General features: G+C 39.2%; 1 protein-coding gene across 1 annotated transcript in view; it reads right to left on the reverse strand.

The window, feature by feature from the left end:
* Positions 1-22,278, reverse strand: part of Hasp (Hig-anchoring scaffold protein) — a 90,235-nt gene that overhangs the window by 32,552 nt on the left and 35,405 nt on the right. The window contains exons 6-9 of the mRNA XM_065218589.1: positions 8,820-9,002; positions 859-2,961; positions 429-800; positions 23-358 (exon numbers count right to left, since the gene is read on the reverse strand). Of these exons, the coding sequence (XP_065074661.1) occupies positions 23-358; positions 429-800; positions 859-2,961; positions 8,820-9,002 (2,994 nt within the window). The remainder of the gene's footprint in view (positions 1-22; positions 359-428; positions 801-858; positions 2,962-8,819; positions 9,003-22,278) is intronic.

The following is a 22,278-nucleotide window of genomic DNA, read 5'->3' on the forward strand; positions in this document are numbered from 1 at the left end:
AGTTGGCATTTTTTCAACATACCACAATTCATCGATCGCCCTATCCATTGTCCATCCTCGCAGATGATCTTCCAGGTGGTTTGCTCTCCCGTTATGCTCACTATACAATCGAATGTAATTTCCGTTCCGGATGGGAACCCTTCCTCACTGTCATCGATCTGTTCACCATTCTTGTACACCAAGGACCCGTGTATCTTTCCAGGAGGACCACAATCTCGGCCATCATTTTCATCTTCTGAAGAGGTAACGTTGCTCCCATCCAGTACAATGATTGAACTACTATCATCATCGCGGGATTTTCGCGAAGCTATGTAGCCACAGTTTATGGTTTCCGGAGTAAGTGAACCAAGAGCGCAATCTGAATAAAGATAGTATATTTAAGCATTTTTAGACAATTTCATAGATTTACCGAGGGAATCAAGTCTTACCCATCTGTACGGCTGCCATGTTTCCCATGCCACTCTCACACTGTATCATCACCGAACTGCCATGAGCTATGGTCAGCCCTGCACGGTATCCACCTTGGTACATGGCGTGCATAATTGGCGGAAGAACGCATGGCGCCGGAAGGCACTCCGGAGTGGAACTCACAGCCCATTCACCATTCCAGCAGCGAAGATCTGATGGACCTTGAGTGTTGTAGCCATGATCACACTGGAATGTTATCATTTGTCCATTCTCTATCGTTTGCATCGGAGTAAGAGATGCCGCAGTCGATGGATTGGCAGCGTCCATGGTAACCATATCGATTGGACTAGAGTAGTACTTTCCATGCTCCGTTGATGGAACGAAACAAGGTTCTGAAAAAATAAGAATTGTAACAAGTTTGAAAATATATCCCCAGAGCAATTTACTCACTCATATTGCAGGTTGGCCTGGTCGGCTTCCATCGACCTCTTACGCACTTGGACGTCGCATTCGGACCCGCCATGTTGGAAACGAACCCCTTACTGCAGATCATTCGAATAATCGTTCCCGGACCAAAGGCTTCATTCGGGTCCTTACCGGGTCTCACAATTTCCAGCTGAGCATGCGATTCACTAACCAAAGGTTCACAAGGCCCCTTAAACTTGTTCTTCTTAGTTGGATCTCCATCCGTCCCGGTGGGATCAGTCTGATTAACAACTGCTCCGGAATTTTTACGGTTATTCTTCTGGGCTCTTCGAGTCTCTTCGACAGATGATACAGATATTTCTCTTGTGTCACGCTTACGGCGTATAATTTGCGAGTGCAGTTGTTGCATCAGCACTGCAGAAGATACCGGCTTTCGGTCAGCATAGCTGAAGTTGTGTGAAAGTGTCGCGTACAAGCTTTGTGGCTCGTGTGAGCGTCCTTGAACCTTCGGAGTTAACTCGGATGCAAATTGCCAATTGGTGTGCGATCTACCGGTCAATGGTGGAGGGAAGTAATTGGTGTAAATGTCATTCGCTGTTACGTGATTGGAAAGGTTTGCGTCTGGAATGTCATGGAAATCGTATTTATATGTCGATTTTTCATTGATGTCCGGTATCGCGATTGGAGGTTGCATTTTAGGTTTTACTCGTGATTTGTTGATTTTGGCCTTGGCCGACCGAGGTGCCTTGGTAGTGAATTCATCTTCAAAGTCATTAACTCCAGTTCGTGCCTTAGGAGCTACTCTGTTTCTGGAAATTGAGTCAGCATCATTTGTTTGCCATCTTCCATCTTGTACGTGAATCTCCTGCAAGGGACGCAATTTGTTGTATCCCAGCAAGTTCTGCACGTAGTTGCGATACTTGGCTTTTATACGCTCGTAGTATTTGTTGTAGGCTTTCTCTACATCGGAAAGTTCTCGTCGCTCGCGAACCAGAGCCGACTGGAAAGCGTTTCTCAGAAACGCATTGCGATTGGTTTCAACGCTTCGCTTGGCTCTGTATCGCTGAAAATCATCAAAGTTGTAATGTCTCTTGTGAGACAATTGTCCTCTGTATGCCAAAATGCTTCGCTTAGCTAGCTCGTGAGGCTCCATGGGGAACTGTCGATTGTATTCGTCATGTTCTTCGAGTTTCCGCTTTAAGAAGCGATAGTGTTGTTTGAGATGATTTGATCTGTGGAACCTTAATTTAAGATCGATCGATCGACGGCGTCTGTTCCACCGTAGCCTTGGATGTTGTCCAGGAATACATGTGGGAAGTTCCTTGGGACTCCATTTTCCTCCGATGCAGGTGGCACCTGGCGGACCGATTTCAATTACGTATCCTTTGTCACACTCGTACATGATTTGTTTGTTGTTAATGACCTTTCTCACGTAGGGTCTGTAGTCATACAGGCCCATATTACCCACTAGCAATACTTTTCCATTTGGAATATATCCAGGGAAAGCGCAATATACCTCCTGACACTGTGGGGTTTCTCCCGTCCAGTTTCCAAAAGAGCAAACCAATACATAATCATTGGGGTTCAATAGTTCTTTCCCTCCAGGCGCAGTCAGAGTGTAGCCGTCTTTGCATTTGAACCTCGCCCGCATACCATGTTCGGTTTTAGGAGCCAATACCATTCCAAACTTTGGAGGTTTCGGCATTGTCTTGCATCTAGCAGGAGCGCAACGAGGTATGACACTCCATGTACCGTTATTGCAGGTTGGCGGTGATAGCGACGAAAATGGGAATTCATAATGCTCATCGCAAATAACTTCTAATACAGTTCCATGCTTCACCTTGGAGCTGCTTCCGCTGGTCGGTACAATCGTTGTCAAGTTGACGTCCACTTCAAACTCGATTGGTATTACTTGACCTTGCGATATAGATGGCACCACGCAGGGAGCTAAGCACTGCGGTAACGGATACCGCCATCTACCGTCTATCTGGCAAACTGAAGAGGTGTTTCCAACCAGCAACATCTCCGGATGGCATCGAAAAATGATACTGGCACCAAGACCGGTTCCGCTTTCGATATTTTCCAGCCAACCATTGTACAATGTTCCCGGATGACCGCAGTTGATTTCTGCAGTTAATCAGAATTGCTATTAGCACATACGTTTAAATATTAGGGTGGGTCATCTTGATACTTTTTTTTCAAAACATTGTTTTTTTGATTCCACTTGCAATCCCAAACAACTGTGCAAAATTTGGGGACAATTGATTTTAACCCTGCTTTCCGCATTGCGTTTGAAATTTGTTTGGAAATTAATATGGGAAAACTTACTTTTTTTGCATTTTCATACCTAGGGACCACAATTTTGCTTGAACCATGCAAATAATCATGTTAAATTATAGTCCAGGCAGTGCCCAACCATTCTGCCGAAGAATGCATGGTCTCTAAAAAAAGTTCTAGCCGTTCAATGATCGATGTTTCTTATTAAATGCCAAAAAAAAAATTTCTTCCAACACTGCCGGTGTACTGAAATAATTTCGGAGTTTCTAATATTATCGATTTGATATGTTCAGCTTCAAACTGAAATAACCCCGGTGTTTCTCATCTAGTCAAGTCGGTATGTTCAGATGTGTTATGCAAAAATATTTGCTCAACATAATAGGCGTAGTCAGGCCTGGATTTGGGGGGGGGGGGCAAATTCCCTGGGCCTCCAGTAGAGGCCGGGCGGATATTTTCTGTAATTATAAAATTATCATATTTGTATGCTAATACAATTTTCTTTTTTTACTTTCACGTTTTACGTTCACATTAACATATGTACGTAAACATTAAGGTTCTTTAAGTTCAGTTCATAATTGATTTTATTTAAGAATATTGGACGTACCTGCATTGAACATCACTACTTTCGAATGAACCGTCTTAGTGATGGCATTGCAATGAACTTGAATGAAAAATGTACATCTGCGCCACCTCTCTATGTACCTCTTTGATTAAGTTGAACACGAAATGAATACAAATGAACATCCTCTACGGCTTTTTGACAAAGTGTGAGCAAGAGGGAAATAGATCAATGGGAAAATAATGACTCCATTGACGAGTGCACAGATGGATTTGAGTTCACTCACTCGACAAAAAGTGACACAACAGCGGGGCCCTGTTTACTAAAAATGAACTCATGAATGATGCTCACGTAACATTTGAAAAGGGCCTATCAACTTTTGTAAATAATTTGCTAGGTTCTTTTCACGAGAACCGAAGTACGCTCACGCAAACCAAGAGCACTATCGGGAAGGGGAGAATTTCCTCTGCCCGATGGTGTTATTAGTTTGCGTGAGCGTATTCGGTTCGCGCGAAAAAGGCTTAACAAGTTTTGTGTACATAAGTTTGATAGACCCGTTTCAAATGTTACGTGAGTATTATTCATGTGTTCATTTTTAGTAAACAGGGCCCCGCTGTTGTGTCACTTTTTGTCGAGTGAGTGAACTCAAATCCATCCGTGCACTCGTCAATTCATCCTCGTGTGCTAGTGAAAGAAGATTAAACGTCAGAAATCTCTTTACATGCAAAAAGAAATCAGCTCTCAAAATCAAAACAAAACATCGCAAGGGTTGGTTTAATTGCAAGCTGATTATTTTCCTGTGAGGTCGTGTTAAGTGTACTCGAAATAGTCTTTCAAAGAACTGCATTTTGCAACCACTCATAGGAAGGAAACATGAAAAATTAAGTTTAATATGCGTCATCCAGAGAATCTGGTTTATTGTTTTTAACGAAATAATATTATTATTTCAGCTGTTTTTTCAGCCATCTGGTGCTCAGAAGAGGACAGCTTCGAAGCCGAAAGCAGAGAAAGATGCAGCAGTGCTGGCTAAAACTCCACGTCTCTCGAAGTTTTTCAGCAGTGAATCAAAAACTGAAAAAGATCCCGTTGCTCCTATTTCGCCCGATAAACCAGCTGAAACACGTAAACAAGGTTTAGAATCTTCTGAGGTGGTTGCTGCCTTTCCAAAGTGTACTGAAAATGCTGATCAAATTGAAGCTGGGTCTTCGAAAACATATCATGGAACAATGTCCAGCGATCCTTCTACCTGTTTCCCAATCACAGAAAACCGTGTTTCTTTATTGGCTAAATCTGCAGTGAACCAAAATAAAAAGGAATATGACTCGTACCCGGAATCTCAACGCTGCTATCAACCGACCAACGGTTTTACTGGCAGTATTAATCGCTTTTTCAAAAACTCGATGTTTTACACCAGACACGACAACGGAGAACAGCGTTTGAGGAAATGGCTCATCTACAGTTTATCAAAAAGTATGATTTTGCCATTTTTTATCAATTCAGTTTAATAATTCATTACTGCCTCATCAGGCTCCGTTTACTGCTTCTACTGCACACTCATGACAATAAATCGCGATGCGTTTCCAGAGAAGAAGGTTTCAATAATTGGAAGAAATCGGAGGAAAAAATTAAAACACATGAGCAAGGTCAGCCACATCGAGAAGCGGTACAATTTGCGATGTTCAGAATCGAGTCACGTAGATAAGGAACTGGAAGCTCAGATAAAAGAAAAACGGTTGTACTGGCGAGAAATTCTGCGTCGTACTACTGCTTTCATTATCTTATTGGCGGAGAGAGGTCTAGCGTTCAGAGGAAGTGACGAGATTATTGGCTCCAAACACAATGGCAACTTTTTGGGAACAATGGAACTCATTGCTCAATTTGATCCGCTTTTTATGAGTCACCTAAAGAATTTTGGAAATCCTGGAAGTGGTCGGGAATCGTATTTATCATCCACTGTTTATGAAGAAATGTTGCTACTAATGGCAAAGAAGGTTCAAAGTTTCATCATAATGGAACTGAAAGGAACTCACTCATACTGATCAGCTCACAGTAATCTTGCGATATGTTGTTTCTGGCAGACCAGTGGAAAGATTCTTGACTTTCTTGCAGCCCAAATCTCATAAAGCAGGTGACCTATCATACACTTTGCTAGAATTTCTTAAAAATCAAGGAATTAATTTCGATGACTGTCGTGGACAGTCATATGACAACGAGTCATGGCTGGTCCCTATTCGGGAATGCAAGCTCGACTTCTTGAGAAGAATCCATCTGCTGTTTTCGTTCCCTGTGCAGCTCATTCGTTGAACCTAGTAGGTCATGCGGCTGTTTAGCTGTGTAGAAGCCAGGGCTCTAGATTTTCGAAGCTCTAAAATGAACTCGAGTTTTGTTTCTCTCATACAAAAGTGTTCAACGCTTCATTTCTATAACGCCTAGCTAGACTATCAGCAAAAAATGATAATGAAAAAGAAGCACGCTTAGAAGGAAACGCTGGTGCGAAACCGAACTTTTTGTCAGTGCGAACCTCAACCTGAGCTAGGTTTTAAAAACAAACGTGCAAACTGACGTTTGTCAGAAAACAAGCAGACCCAATCTTGATACCCGATCCAGGTTGGAACTGAATAATAAACGAATTCGCTATAAGTAACGTCGATTTTCTAGTTAAACGAAACCTCATTATGGCTTTCAATGCCTTTCACGAACACCGCTCTTTCAATTTGTTTAAAATGCGTTATGTCCCGTTTTCGTTAATTTTTTTTAGATAAATATGTGGATGGAAGATAAATTAAACATATTACGTGTAATCTTCAAGTGTTTTCACGTGAGAAATGCTTTAAATATGTAATTTCATTTTCCGTCATATACGTCATGAAACCTCTGTTGATGTGTTTCATGAAAGAGAAAACTATCAAAGTCGAGCGTTCTTTCGGTCATCCGTTTCACCGAAGCTTGAAAGGAAGACCAATGGAGCGACGGGAGAAAGAGAGACAAGCGATTGAACATTTGTTTGTGCACGCCGACTGAGGTTCTAGAATGCTGCGAAGCTGTTCGACTTTAACAGAAAAAGAAAGCTAGCAGTCTCTTCATCGCATCGATTTGGTCGATTGAAGCTGATATTGTGACGCCCTGGTAGAAGCTGTTGGTTACTTCAGCTTCGTTCAAAAACTGTATACATTCCTTTTTGCATCTACCTGGCGATGGAATATTTTAAACGAATTTTTGAAAGGCAATGAAAGGAAATTAACGGTTAAATCTCTCTCCGATACTCGTTGGTCAGCACGTGCCGATGCAACTGAAGCTCTCCTTGAAGGATATGGAAGCATTAGGAAGGCGTTGAGACATATTGAAGCTGCGAATGACCAATCTCCTGCAGCAAGATATGAATCGCGTTCACTAGCTGATAGAATGGATCTCCTCGAAACTGCTTTGATGACCAAGATCTGGTGTCGCATTCTGTTACGCTTTAACGAGACAAGCAAAGCAATGCAGGGCATCGATGTCGATTTGAAGAAGGTGGTTGATTTGTATGATTCACTGGATTCATTTTTGCAAGGAGAGCGAAATCGTTTTGGCGAAGTAGAAGGTGAAGCTGTCGCTCTTTGTGACACTGCGGAATACAGACCTACCAAAGGAAGACCACGGAAAAATCAACCCGAAACATCCAGTACATGCAAGGAGAACTTCAAGCGTCTTACATTTGACGTCATACTTAATCAACTTTCACAAGCATTACAAAAAAGGCGAGCAGCATATCAAGTGGTTCACGATATGTTCAAGGACATTGTTGATCTATGCAGGCTGTTGAAGCTGAAAAGTTAGTTGGCATGTATCCGCATGATCTGACAAGGCTACTTGCTGATGAAATCGTACAGTTTGCAGCATTTGCCAAGATTAGGGCATGTCTAACAGCATCTACACAGGCTATACTGCTGAACGATGAAGAGTTAGCTGATACATTTCCGAACGTATACATTGGTCTGCGAATGTATCTGAGTTTGATGGCTACGAATTGCTCAGGTGAAAGATCGTTCAGCAAATTAGCTTTGATAAAAAGCAAACTGAGGACATAGATGGCTGGCAAAAGACTCAGCTCTCTTTGTTTACTGAACATCGAAAGAGATGTTCTAAAGACGATCAATTTTGAAGAATTTATTAAAGATTTTTCAGAAGCTAAATGAAGACGTCAGTGCTTCATATAAGTTTCTTAATCCTTTTATTATTTTGTATTATTTTATGTACATTGAAACAAAGAGAATAAACGCAACTTCAAGCAACTGTGACACTTTTTTTTTTGAACTTAGAAAGGTTTTGGGGGCACCGTATCTTTTATCAATGATCTTCTGATTTTTTTAATACAAATTAAACCCGAATATTTGAAATTAAAACTTCGAAAACAGTTTACATTGGGGCCCCCCAAAGATATTTGCCCCGGGCCCCCCGAGTCCTAAATCCAGCACTGGGCGTAGTTGTATATGGGGTGGGGGTTTACTGTATCCCCTAGACCAGCGCTGCCCAATGTGCGGCCCTCGGCAATGGCATCATTCTAGCCCAATTTTATTCATCATAATGAATTTCAGCCCAGCATGAATGAGAAAGAAACAAAATGCAGCTTGAAACAAGTTTTGAAAGGTTCGGCAGGCTTGCTCTAAACCTTCTCACTTACTATATGTCAATGGAAGTAAAGTTACAGACTGAAATAACTTTAGAGTTTCCCAACTTCTCGAGTTGGTATGTTCAGATGGGTTATTCAAACACATTTGCTCAATCCCATGCAGTGATGGCAGAAAGGGTGATTGTTGGCATTTAATTCAAACCATAAATATTTGAACAGTTAAAACTTATCCTAGTACCGTACATCCTTCGGCAAAGTTGTTAGGCACTTACTGGGCTATATTTTTACATGGTTTGTTGCATGGTTCAAGCTAAATTATGGTCTCTAGAGATGAAAGTGCAAAATGGTAGGTTTTCCCATACTAATTTCAAACGCAATGCGGAAAGTCGGGTTACAACCAATCGTCCCCAAATTTTGCACAGTTGTTTGGGATGGCAAATGGAACCAAAATGGGTCATTCTCGCTTGATGAGGTCATGTTTGCCTTTTTTTTTCATATAACGGTAACCCACCCTGCATACGAATTTTGTGAACAATGTACCTTTACAAGCCGGTAGTGTTCCGGTCCATCGTTTGTCCGCGCCGCAGCGTCGAGAGCTTTCTCCAACCAGTGTATAACCATAGCGGCACTCGTAGCTTACTACTGAATTGTATGAAGTGCTGGTGTAGATAGCTTTGCCATTTTTCGGATTCTCGGGCGATGGACATTGAACCGAAGTGACCACTGGAATCGAAATGTTGTGGGTTATTTTGGTGTATAGTTATAATCATGTTACCTGTGAAATTTCACTAGAATAATGCCGTCAATTTGCTTACTCAAGGCAAAGCTTTGATCTAACAGCTAAACAGTGTTCAAAACATATGCGGATACAGAACCAAATATACGTGAATACTAGGGGTATTCACACAACGCATCGTAAACGTGTAAGCCCTCGTAAATGCATAAACTCCATTATACATAAATGGTCCATGTTATATTAACCATTGTGTAAATGTTTATAATGCGCTATGTGAGTACCCTTACTATCTTAGAAACTAACTTGTACTAACTGAACTAACTACAAACAAGATGTACTGAAAAGGCAAGAGTGGAGCATACTCACGATGTGTTTGTTGGAATATCATTAAAACAAAGCCTCATAATTCCGGGAACAGTGCCCTCTTTCTAATAGTGATGGTTACGCGAAATTAAATTCTTACAGAGTAACGTTAATATGATAAATTTGCTGTAAGTGAAGTGTTTTTGGATGTTAAGATACTTTAAACAACATTTGCTGACTCAATAGGCCGCACAAGCAACACACAAGTTCTATAACAGTTTATATATCCTTTGTATGACTGTTTTTGGTTGTAAAGAAGTTTACTCGACCTAATTTTAAATGGACATGCCGATTTTTGCAATTCTTATTATTAGCGATGGTGCATAGTACTGAGAAAGTTTCACAATTTTATAATATCGTCCTGCTTGTTCGATTTTGATTTGAAAATTTAATAAAGAAATCTCACTTTCTCGATATGGAAAGAATCACTTTTGTAGGATTTGGAAAAAAATTGAACTGTTTTAAAAAACAAAAATAATCCATACCCATCCATCCAATGCAAAAAAAAAATTGAGAAATATTTTTGTTTTTTCGCCCGCTTTTCTAAGTACCGTATGCGTGATAATGTATGCACTATCGTACAAATAAGGTTCCCGTTTCACCTGTGCATACAAAGCCTTGGTTTTCTTTGCATGCACGTAACCTATAGCTCATACCGTAGTAGGCTGTGTATAAAAGAAAATGATTTACTTAGTTTGACAGTTGCACCATGACGAGGTGGCAGCGTATTCGTGATTTGTCCCACGCGCAAATGTCACAAAAAGACATTTCAATCGGCGTGGGAGTGTCCCGGTGGACCGTCAAAAGGGTTTTAGACCGAGAAAAGAAAGGACAACTATCCGCGAAGGTGGCCACAGGTCGTCCGAGGTCAGCTCGTGTTCCGAGGGTTATCGCTGCTATCAAAAGGAAGATTCGAGTGAATCCAGTGCGTTCAATATAGAAAATGGCAAAGGAACACGGGATCAATCACTTTACGGCAGATCGTAAAGGAAGATTGCGGGGCGAAGTCGAGGGCACGGAAAAAAAAACTCACATGATTACCAACCGCATGGGAGCTACTAGTCGAACGATGCAAGAAAATCTTGAACTTCTTTAAGCGAAAAACTCCGGTAATCCTGTTCACCGACGAAAGCATGTTTACCGTCGATCCCGTATGAAATTCCAGAACCTACAGGTATATTAGTTCTCTTCCGGTAAAAGACGTGGCCGACGAGCACAAGAACGTGTATCTGACCAAGCATCCTGCTAGCGTTATGGTGTTTGGATTGGTGGCTTCCGATGGCAAAAAAAATGGACCCAGTGTTCATTCCAGAAGGCGACAAGGTCAACACGGAGGTCTACATCGGGATTTTAAGTAAGTATGTTCTTGCGTGGATCAAAGAACAGTACGGTCTGAAGCCAAATGTTGTATTTCAACAAGATGGGGCTCCGTGCCACACCTCGAACCGCACTCAGAAGTGGTTGCAGGAACATCTTCCGTTCTGGGCGAAGGATATGTGGCCGCCATCCAGCCCCGATCTTAATCCGCTGGGTTACTCAATATGGTGCGTCATGAAGGCCAAGGCCTGTTCTAAACGCCACCCGAGTACAGCAAGCCTCAGACAAACATTGACCCGTACCTGGAGAGAAATGGATCCAGACTACATTATTAGAACCTGCCGTGCATTTCGGAAGCGTGTGGAGGCCGTAATTGCAGCAAGTGGAAACTCGATCGATGATTAACATAGTTTAAGACTCTGAGAAACATCCCCCTTTGAATAAGTAAAAAAAAACTCGAGAATTTTTTTTAATTGTGACATTGCTCAATGATGCAAACATTATCACGTATACGGTAAAAGAACGCATTTTGCTCGCCTACTAGTTTTATCGTTTTTTTTTTTTTTTGCAATTCCACATCATAATAAATGTTATCCGTGATGCGGTAGAGTAACATTATGGCCAATTTTTTCTAACTAAAATCATCGTGTCAAAAAGTAACTTTTGCGCATTGAAAAGTGTGCCCAAAAATATAACTTAAAAATTGTGAGGAGCGTGATTACCTCTCACCCCAGCAGGCCTGTGTTCAATCCCAGTCGGCGCCGCCGGGATGTTCTGAGGCATAACATCTCTGATTACGCCTTCCATCGGGAAGTAAGGCCGTTGGTCCCCGGTTCACGAGGTGGGCCAGATGTGGGAGCTGCTTCCCTGGCGTCGGTAGCAATGGTACTCAGCACGGAAAATAAGATCGACGGAAAACAAAATCAAGGAAAAAAAAGAAAGTTGTGCTTTCTCGAAAATCACGAAAAATATAAAATGCTCCCTTGAACCGAGGAGTGCTGGGATCGGCACAATAATTTGGATTCATAAAAATTAGACCAACATAAACATATCCTCCAAATTTGGTCCAAACCGGAAGAGGATAAGAACAATTTTGAATTTTGTTTCTCGATCACTTGGCATGGAATGACCCATATGGGGATTGGGACAATTGGGGTTGACATAGAATATCTCCGTAAAATGCCATAAAAAAGTTACTGCCTTCATCAATGTTGTTCTGGTGATCAAGTCCCTTTTGTTGGTGGATAGATAAATCTCGAATTTACTCACGTTGCGCTAGTGTATATGTCAATTCGCTGTCAAGAATTGTGCTTTGATCAGTACTGATTGATTACAGTACATCGCACAGAGGAATACTGAGAGCAAAAATCTGGCCAATATTCAAAAACATTAAAATGTTTAAATTCAAACCTATATAGCTTCAGTTTGTGGTGTACATCATGGCGGATAACTTGACAGTTAGCTTTAGAGAAAGTACTATCTTTACATGCAGTACCAGGCCATGTAAACACGATAATACAACTTGGTAGTAGCTGCTGTTTTCTCGGTGTGGATCACGCGTTCGGTCGGTCGCTTGTTTTGACTTCATAAAAGTAAGTGCGAGACTGTCCTTGGGTGAAATTGCCAATATAATCAAAACACTGGTCGTGAATTCTGCTGAGATGGAAGCAAATTATCGGCTTAAGTGGGAAAAGTCTGCGTGTTAAGTTAGTGCTAAATTAATTTCCCATTATGCTGATGGGACGGTAGTAAATGTACATATCTCTGATAACATTTGAAAACGGCACACAAGCTTATGCAAGGTCCTTTACACCTGAACCGAAGTACGTCCACGCCAACCAACAAAGGTAAATAAAGGGTCTAACAACTTTTGTTTACAACAGCTTTTGTGCGGTTTTCAAACGATACGTCTGATATGTCGTCTACCAGCGGCAACATTCAATACGTGTGAGTTTATGATTTGCCACCGGAAGTCCCGATTGGTATTGGGGAAATACGGAACTGTGAAGCGAGTCGTCCGGGAGAAATTCTCTGCGGCACTGGGCCTTGACAGGCACACTCGTATACGCGGTGTGTTAATGGACGTGAAAAAGGCGACTCCGTCCTCGCTTCATTTCCTCAATTGGAAGGAAAACATATATTATAAGGATGATAAAAATGCTTGTTATTTATGTAAGTTGGAGGTGCAATGAATGAAGCCTGTCCCAAACGTAAGGTACAAAAGCAGCGAGAAATGGAAAAACCGAAGGAAGGACAAAAACAGAACGTAGTAGCAGTTCGTGCTCTCTTGCCGAGTGGATCTGTTTGCTTTTTGCTGAAGGAAGTTTTACTGCTACCTAAAGCTACAACAAATTTAAACAGCACTTTTCCGTGCTCAAAAACACCGCTCATGCAATAATGCCCAAAGCAATTCCAATTGTATATTTTGTTTGATGATTGTTCTGCAGCTTATTACACTATTCAATATCCAAACAGCCCAACATGCTTTTCTTCAGCAACAACTGATTCATGTCAACTTTGAAGTCATGCAGGCTGCGGTTCTCATCACCTTTCAGTAACTTTTGAAATAACCCAAGAAATAATTTCTAATCCCACAGCTCTACTTTCAGTTAGCATTGAGCTGATTTGGAGCAATATCGCACATTTATAGAATATAACTTCGATCCAAATATTCCTTTGCAAACCAAAGATGGCGCAAACTATGCTCTTGATTCTCTGAATACTTCTATAATTGAAGCCAGAGCTGCCTCAGTACCAAAATGCGAGGCTACATTCGATTTAATTATAATAGACGACTATCTTCAGCTCTTGATCCGTTTGCAAAATGTCCACAGGAGGCATTACCAACACGCGATCGTGCCATGAAAGTTATCTGGCGGGATTTGCAAAAACAAATGAAAAGCAATTCTCTGCCCTGAGGAACAATACTTTTGAAAATAATGTTTCTAAATTAGACGCGAGTTCCAAACCCATTTGGAAGCTTACAAAAAATTAAAAAATAAACATCAAAAGCCTATTCCAGCGCTCAAAGAAGGTGGGAACATTTTGATCACAAATTCTGAAAAAGCTCAGAAACTTGCTAAGTAATTCGAGAGTTCTCATAATTTTAGTTTGGGTCTTACTAGTCCTATTGAGAATCAGGTTGCTCGGGTCTATCTGAATATTTTCTCTCGTTAAAATATTTCAATGATTTCTTTTGGATGAAGTGAGATCTATTACTAAAAAATTTCATAATATTAAAGCTCCAGGTGATGATGGAATTTTCTATATTCTCTTCAAAAAAATCCTAGAGAGTACCTTGTCTTTCTTGGTAATATCATTTAACAAATGTTTCCATTTGGCATACTTTTCTGATAAATGGAAAAATGCAAAAGTGGTTCCAATTTTGAAGCCGGATAAAAATTCATCTGAAGCTTCTAGCTACCGTCCAATAAGGTTGCTTTCTTCAATAAGTAAACTTTTTGAAAAGATAATTTTAAATAGAATGATGCTTCACATCAATACGAACTCATTTTTTGCAGACGAGCAGTTTGGATTTCGCCATGGGCATTCTACTACTCATCGACATTTATTAGTTACCAAATTAATTCGTTCAAACAAATCTGAAGGCTGCTCAACTGGAGTTGCTCTTCTAGACATAGAAAAACATTCGACAGTGTTTGGCATGAAGGTTTGATTGCTAAATTGAAAAAAGTTTAATTTTCCACTCCATGTTATGAATTTAATTCAAAATTATTTACAGAATCCTGAAATTATCAAAATTCCAAATCTGATCAACTACCTGTTAGAGCTGGAGTTCATCAGGGTAGCATTCTTGGGCCTATATTGTATAACATTTTCACTTCAGACCTCCCTGATTTGCCTCAGGGTTGTCACAAATCTTTGTTCGCTGATGACACAGGCATTTCCGCTAAAGGAAGAAGTCTTCGTGTTCTTCGCTTCCAATACTCAATTTATAATATTTCCACATAACCCTAGAGCTTTCTTTTTGAAACCTATTAGTAGTCACATAGTCTTGGTCAAGCCATGTGAAATATCTTGGATTAATACTTGACCAGTGGTTGCTACGACTACCATAACAAACTCGCTCTGTAACATAGCTCGATCGGAGTGATAGAAAGATAATGATATACTGATTGTCTTTTTTTTTAATATGCATGGATGAGGACATAGCTTGATCTGAACCGAGAAAAGACCTAACAAAAGAATTCCTATTAACCCACGGGTATCATCTTTGACTTTACTTCGTGAAGCAGTTTGTCAACAATTTGCTCGTTTCCTTCTACCGCTCCGAGTGAGCTGTGTCGCATGGGCTGCTTGTCATGACAAAAAAGGGAAGAAGATTATGTCATTATTGCTTTTCACTTTTGACATAGCGTTATCATTCGGTTCGTTGATCGCTTGTCATTTTGTCATTTGGAGATATTTTTGATTCCTTGATCCTTTTATTAACAGGAAATCCAAACTCTGCTTGTAGAATAAACTTCTAATATTTAAACAAGTTTTTAGACCGGCCATGATTTATGCTGTGCAAACATGGCCTCGTTCTTGCACTACCAGGAAAAAAAGTACTTCAAAGGATTCTGAACAAAGTTCGGAAGATGATTTTGAAGTTGCCTCCCTGGTACAGTATTACCGAAGTACATAGAATTTCGAATGTTGAGACTTTAGAACAAATGTCCAACAAAATAATTAATAATTTCAGGCAAAAATCATTGCAATCCGCAATTGCAACGATTAATTCCCTTTATACTTCGATAAGATTTAGTTTTAGTTTTTAGTTTTAAGATGTTATACTGACATGCAGGTTTAAAAACCTATTTAAAATATTGAATTACCAAGCCAGGAACAGTGTATAAACACTTAGATATATATAATTGCAATTATGGCTGGTAAATTGCTGTAGTAGCTGGAGCACCTAGTTTAAAATGAAATGTAATTTATTTTAAATTTGGAACAAATAAAGAGCTAAAAAACGAAATTCTTTAAAGTTCGGAAAGCTTCATAGAAAGACAGTGAATTTATAGTTGTTTTTTGTGCAATTGAGCTAATTAAATAGAAAATCGAGAAATTTCGGAAAACTTATATGAACAGCATGGAATTATGTAGTTTAGGGAACTTCATAGAAGCTTGGCTAGATTTTCAGAAATTCAGGCAGTTTTGTAGATGGGAATATTGTAGAAATTCAACAATAATTTGTTAGCAGATCTTAAATTCCATGAACTGCAAATAAGACGTAGGAAAGTTCAGAAATCTCGGTAAAACTTTAGTTATGGTTTGTGAAATCTAAAAACAAATCGTATAAGCTAAGAAAACTTAGTAGAACTTTCCACAAATTTAGGGAACTTCATAGATGCTCAGCGATAAGTTAAATGTAGTTCTGGGAGCTTTATTTGAGTTTATGGAATTGATTTAAAAAATCTTCGTAAAAGTACAGGAATCTGTGAATAAGTTTTGTAGAACTTAGTTGATATCCATAGATTTTTTAATATAGTTTCAATCAAGTTTGGATGTTTTATGGAATATGAAAAGGTTTATTCACTATTTTCTGAAAATCACATAATTTCAAATGTTTTCAAAATTAAGACATATCTTCAAAAACTGAAACGACTGAAGAGATCTAACCTTTATATGAGACGTTTGCGTGTAGCAAAAGAGTGAATAAATGATAAAGGCTAATCATTAGCCGTAAATGATCAATAAATTAAGAAATTCAAAGGCGCATCCGGTGGGAGCTAGCTTTACCTTATTTACGCCAATAACTTCCCCGAAGCGACATACGGATATACGGAATACATACTGGATTCTGCGGTTGTATTTTATATACTGCCTCTAATCCCATATCAGTCCCATATGGAAAAGGTAGGCATTGAGAAAATGGCAGTCGAAGTTACAAAGTGTGATTCCCACGCAAATATTTGAGAAATCGTAGTAAATTTATTAATAAAGTCTTCAAGTAAAAATCAGTTGCATTGAAGCTTGCATGCTATGTTATATCAGCGAAAAATATGGCAACTCGAAAAGCAGAACCGTAACTTTACCTCTGGATGATTGAATTTCAAGATGGAACTGATATGCGATTACTTTGATTGATGGGACAAACTGGTATGATGTTGTGTTCTCATTTTTAAAGATCAAACCCGTAGTTTTATCACATAATATGAAAGTAGATGCCAATTGACAGTGGATACCGTTATTATATCAAAATTGACGAAAATCCATATGGAACTGATATGCGATTATAGGCAGTATAGTCATTACTGGTACGGTTGATCTCTTGCTTTATGACTTATGAACGATTTCGGCAGTATCTTGGTAGTGCTTGGCTCTGTACCGATTCAGTCGACGCTGTTCACCATTAGACCATGGTGGCTTCAGCGTAGGGCAAAAAAGAAGAACAAACTCAGCCATGATGTCGCAACTGAACCAGCTTATTCTACTGTTGGCCTTGCAAAATTCAGCTGTGTAATAGCTAATACATCATATCAAGAAGACTGGCAACTCTTCCATTTTCTCATACGACCGCTATGAGACCGACACAATCACGTCATCTGCGGCGTAAAGGTAAATGCTTCGAACGAATTTGATAGCAAAGATTTCAACCACAGAAGAAAGGTGTGTGTATTTGCTCATTTTTCTATGCAGTACTTCCACCTTCGCTCGAGTGCAGCGCTACTATATCTGTCGCTTGGATTCTGGCAGAGTTGCCAGTCTTCTGGATTGGATGTCTTCGGTAATAGGAACCGTTATTGTTCTAAGTGTTTATTTTTGAATAAATCTAAGGAAAACTAACCAAACATTCATGTGCACAGGGCTGAAAAGCACCTAAGCGCGTTTGTAAAGCAACTGTGTACATGCATCGCACAACACACGACAAAGAGTGCGTGGTTCTCTCATTTGCTTCGCACACTCTTTTCCAACTAATCTTTGCGAAAGCGATTCACACAATGAGCGGTACACTCCGTGTGGTGCAGGTAGCGATTACAATACAATAAGCAGATAATGTCTTCTTTGAGATCTTTGCAGACTTCGTTTACCACGAGTGCATGAGATGGAGATGAAGAAGAACATAACCAAGAAGAATTTATTCTTTTTGTTGGGTTTCCCATTTGAAACCATACACTGAGTCGAGCACTGAGTGGCGCTCTTTGCGTTGGAGCCGTCGGAGCAATGGCTACACATTGAGTTTTCGTTATTTCTGGATGTGTGTCTTTCTTCTCTTCTACGCTGCTTTATACTTACGCAGTGTTATAGGCTAGCAAACTTTGTGTTTACTTGATTCTACCTTTGTAGATTTCAGAAAATCGGCACATTGCGTGCAGTGATTGATCAAGTGACAGCTCTGCATGTGCATGTTATCTATTTACGTTTGAGCAGTTTCTTGGAATAAATAAGGCGCTGTGAATGTGAGTGCTTGCATGAGAATCTCAAGAATGAGTTTTGATTTGTAGATTCACATGCGAGTTAATTTTCTCGAATTGAAAATGATTTTCCGAACACTAGTACTTCGGCAATCAAATGTACTCAAAAACGATCAGCGCTGGATGTTTCACCAGTACGTCCAGACAGGGTGGTCAAAATCTAGCATGATCAGCGGTTCAATAGCCTCCGGAACAGCAATTGCTTGTAGGTGCAGCTTCGTTGGAGCATTTTTATTCGGCACACCATTGAGTTTCATGAGGCCGTGGAGTGAGAGGTCATCGATAAACGTTGATCTAGCAGACGATAAGGGAACATTCATAAATGACGTAGCATTAGAGTCGGGAGAGTGGGGGTTCAGAAGTTGTGACCAGCCACGTATTAGGTGCAGCCAAATACGGTACGAGGGGGGTCTAAAATTGGTCAAAATATGCTACGTCATTTATGCATGGTCCCCAAGACAGTTTGATGGCCTATTGGCGTTGAAGGCGACTCTGTAGCTCTTTATTCCTACGGAAAATCCAGTACGCATACGTCAGACTGTGCATGAAAAATGGCGGTCTTCGTACTATCTCTTCACTCCACTAAAAATTCTCATAAGATACAGTCAATTTTTGCTAGAAGAGACGATTTTTCAACGGTGCCGTCAACACCAATTCTCCAACACGAATTTCTAACAGCATTGACCTGAGCAAGGAATCAAAAATATTTCAAAATGATAAAATGATAAGGGATCAACGAGCAGAGTGATTACGCTATGTCAGCAATGGAAAGCAATAATGATATAATCTTCTTTATTTTTTTTTTCATTGTAAACGGCCTTTGCCAATATAGCTCGCACGGGTTGGTAGAAAGAAACGACCAAATTGTTGGCAAGCTGCTTCACGAAGTAACGCCGTGATACACGTCATGTCTTTTCCGATCAAGCAATGTGCTCAACCATGTATATTGCAACAAAGCAGGCAAGCAATATATTATCACATCCTTCTACAACTCCATTCAAGCTATATTATAGAGGAAGTTTATCGTGGCAGTAGTAGCAAGAGCCCCGTAATATGGGTAGATCACCATTTCGCGGTACGTTACGAGATGTAAGATCTACCACCGATTCCTAGTCTTGATTACTTCAAACTAGGGGAACAGGATTTTTTAGTAATCAAAGGAACACATCTTAGTCCTTGTTACTTTTTATGCCTTCTTGATTGTGATAAGTCCTCGGGTTGCCTGGACCTGGATCTTGAAACAAGGGAAAAATCAGTTAGTTAGTCTTCATCTATGTGATTCCTAATCTTCTATTCGTTGTTCCCTAGTTTGAAGTGAAGTGGACACGGGATATACTACAATAGATCAAATTACTGGTCACAGTGGTGTTATGTCCCGAACAGAAGAGAAAAAGAAGTAACAAGAGTTTTGTCTTTATCGTTGTTTGCTTTATGTGTTTTGATTAGCTGAAACTGAATAATGATTAGAGAGCAAATTTGGCGTTGAGGGATTCCATCCAGAATGAGCTGAAAAAACCTGAAATCGTGCTCGACCATCTTCGATCTGGATGATACTTGGCACATATTTTCAGTATGATAGACCAAGTATTTTCCGCAGGAGAGGAGACCCTTTTGACTCAAGGGTAGTTTTTGAAAAGGGCCTATGTGTTTTTGCACACATACTTTAAAAAAATGTAGTTCGAAAACAGTTGGTTGTAGAAAAAAATTTACTAAGAAGGAGTTGTAGGAAACTAATAAGGCTTTATAAAAAAAATATGCACGGATTTTTTTTTTCGTTTCTTACAAAAAAAAATTAAAAATAAACCTCAAAATTCAAATAACAAAAAAAAACGTATTTTTGATTTTTTTTTATATTTTTTTAATAAAAACTTGAATTGAAAGCAGAAGTTTTGAAAACAACTCCAGGATGGACAAACTTTTAATAAAAAAGTTTTTCTAAGAGCAACTTTTAAGGCATTTTTTAAACTTTCATTATTTACGGCAAAATGTTCAGTTTGATGTCAGTATATGAATATAAAAATCATTTCAAACGATAGTGCTCATATCAATAAACTTCCTAAATATAACCGTTTTCGAGATATTTCAAATTTACTTTCATAAAAATCATTTTTTTTTTGTAGAAAATATGCCATTTTCATAAGTTAATCGTGATTCTCCATCAGCCTTGATAAGTTTAGCAAAATACACATATATTTACCTTCAATTTGTCTTTTGACGATTGAACAATCAGACAACCCGTTTAGAATTTACAGGGGAAATGAAAACACTATTATATTAAATATAGAAACCAACACAAGTTAAGTTGCACTTATTTTCATTATCAGGCGTAGTTTCATCCTATTTAAGTTGTTAATAATGATGCACCTATCAATCTCATTATTTTAGGGACATTATAATGTCTTCCATGGTATTTTTCATGAAAAAAAAGAGCTTCTCTGTTAGAGTAGCTTCAATACCAAAACAATATTTCTATCTTAATATCCAAATGGTACCTACGTTTGTATTTAAGCATGACCATCCTTTTGAAAACAGACATCACTAAAAACATCTTTTTGAATGAACAAGTATAATTTGAATATAGAATTCAAGAAGGTCGAGTGTTCCAAGCCGGTTCCTAATAAACGGTGTTCGTCAAAGCTTCGTAAATTATCCGAAAATTTGATTGAAAAGCATAAGTTCCTAGAGTGGAAATTTAATTTGGATACATCTCTATCAATCTATGATACGTGTCGCTTGAATTTGAATAGAATCGAACCATGTGCTGAAAATCTGGAACTAGAAGTGCAACCGTCAGTCATGGACCGCAGCCATCTACATCTCGACATAGCCTCGAAGAAATGCCATCAACTACGTCAATAACAACAGCATCATCTCAAGATAGTGGAGAGCAACAATTTTCCAGGATGCATAATATTGAGCTGGCATAGCTGGTATCAACGTATCGCCAATATCGACAAAAAAATTCCAGAATGTTAACTATCCCCGGAGAAAGTATATGGACATTACCAATGGCATTAAGAAACGCATCTTTGGTTTTCAAGCGGAAGAAGATGACCTGGAGCAACTTAAATTGAAAGCTGCGGAACACAATGAGATGATTGGAAAACTGAAGGAGAGATTTGCTGATCCAGGTTCATCGAGCGACGATCAAATAAGGATTCTGACGAGTGTAACGACGGTAATGGACGAGTTTGAAACAAATAAATACATTGTATTGCAAGCTCGATGCTTGGCAAACGGGAAAGGAGTATTGGCCACCCCCAACGAAAGGTTAGGACACGGTTTGGATCCCGAAATTAAAAACGAGGTATTGCAGTTCTTCGAAAGCGACCAGATAAGCAGAGCCACGCCAGGACTAAACGATTACGTTTCAGTGAAGAAGGAAGGTAAGAAGATTCATATTCAAAAGCGACTTTTAGTTTGTACATTGCGAGAAGCTTTTATTAAATTTCAAGAAGTTAGTAAAAATAGCATTGGATTTAGTTCATTTGCAGCACTTAAACCAAAGCATTGCAAATTACTTGGTAGTTCAGGTTCTCACAATATGTGTGTTTGTACCATCCATGAAAATATTAATTTAATGCTTCATTGTCTTAGAAAATATTCATTCGAAAAAGATTTCAACCATTATTTTGAAGAAATATTATGCAGCTCATCATTGTTACCTCCGCGAATGCGAACGTTGCCCAGGTCTCTCAGATTTTGAAAGAAGTTTTTCAGAAAAATTCGAGGAACAGGGTATATCTGAAATATGTTTTGAACAATGGGTTTCAACGGATCGATGTAGTTTAGAGAAACTTGTAAAACCAGTAGATGGATTTGTTCCTTATTTTTGCGAAAAGTTGGAAAAACTGGTATCCCATGATTATATTAAAACTCAGCAGTCTAGTTTCTTGAGAAATACAAAAAATACTCTTAAAAATGGAGAAGTTGTCATAATTTGTGATTTTTCCGAAAATTATTCATTTGTTCTTCAAGATGCTGCCCAAAGTAGTTACTGGAATAATCAACAAGCTGCTATTCTTCCTTTTTACATTTATTATTCAGAATCAGGTAGAATTAAAAATTCATAACATATAAAAACATACCAATCAAAAGTTCATCAAATAAAAATATATTCAACGAAAAGGTTTATATACAAATTATTATTATTAAAGACGAT

This window comes from Ochlerotatus camptorhynchus, unplaced genomic scaffold (assembly GCF_037179485.1).
Source record: "Ochlerotatus camptorhynchus isolate MF236.1 unplaced genomic scaffold, CSIRO-AGI_Acam_v1.1 ptg000090l, whole genome shotgun sequence".
Lineage (NCBI taxonomy): Eukaryota > Metazoa > Arthropoda > Insecta > Diptera > Culicidae > Ochlerotatus > Ochlerotatus camptorhynchus.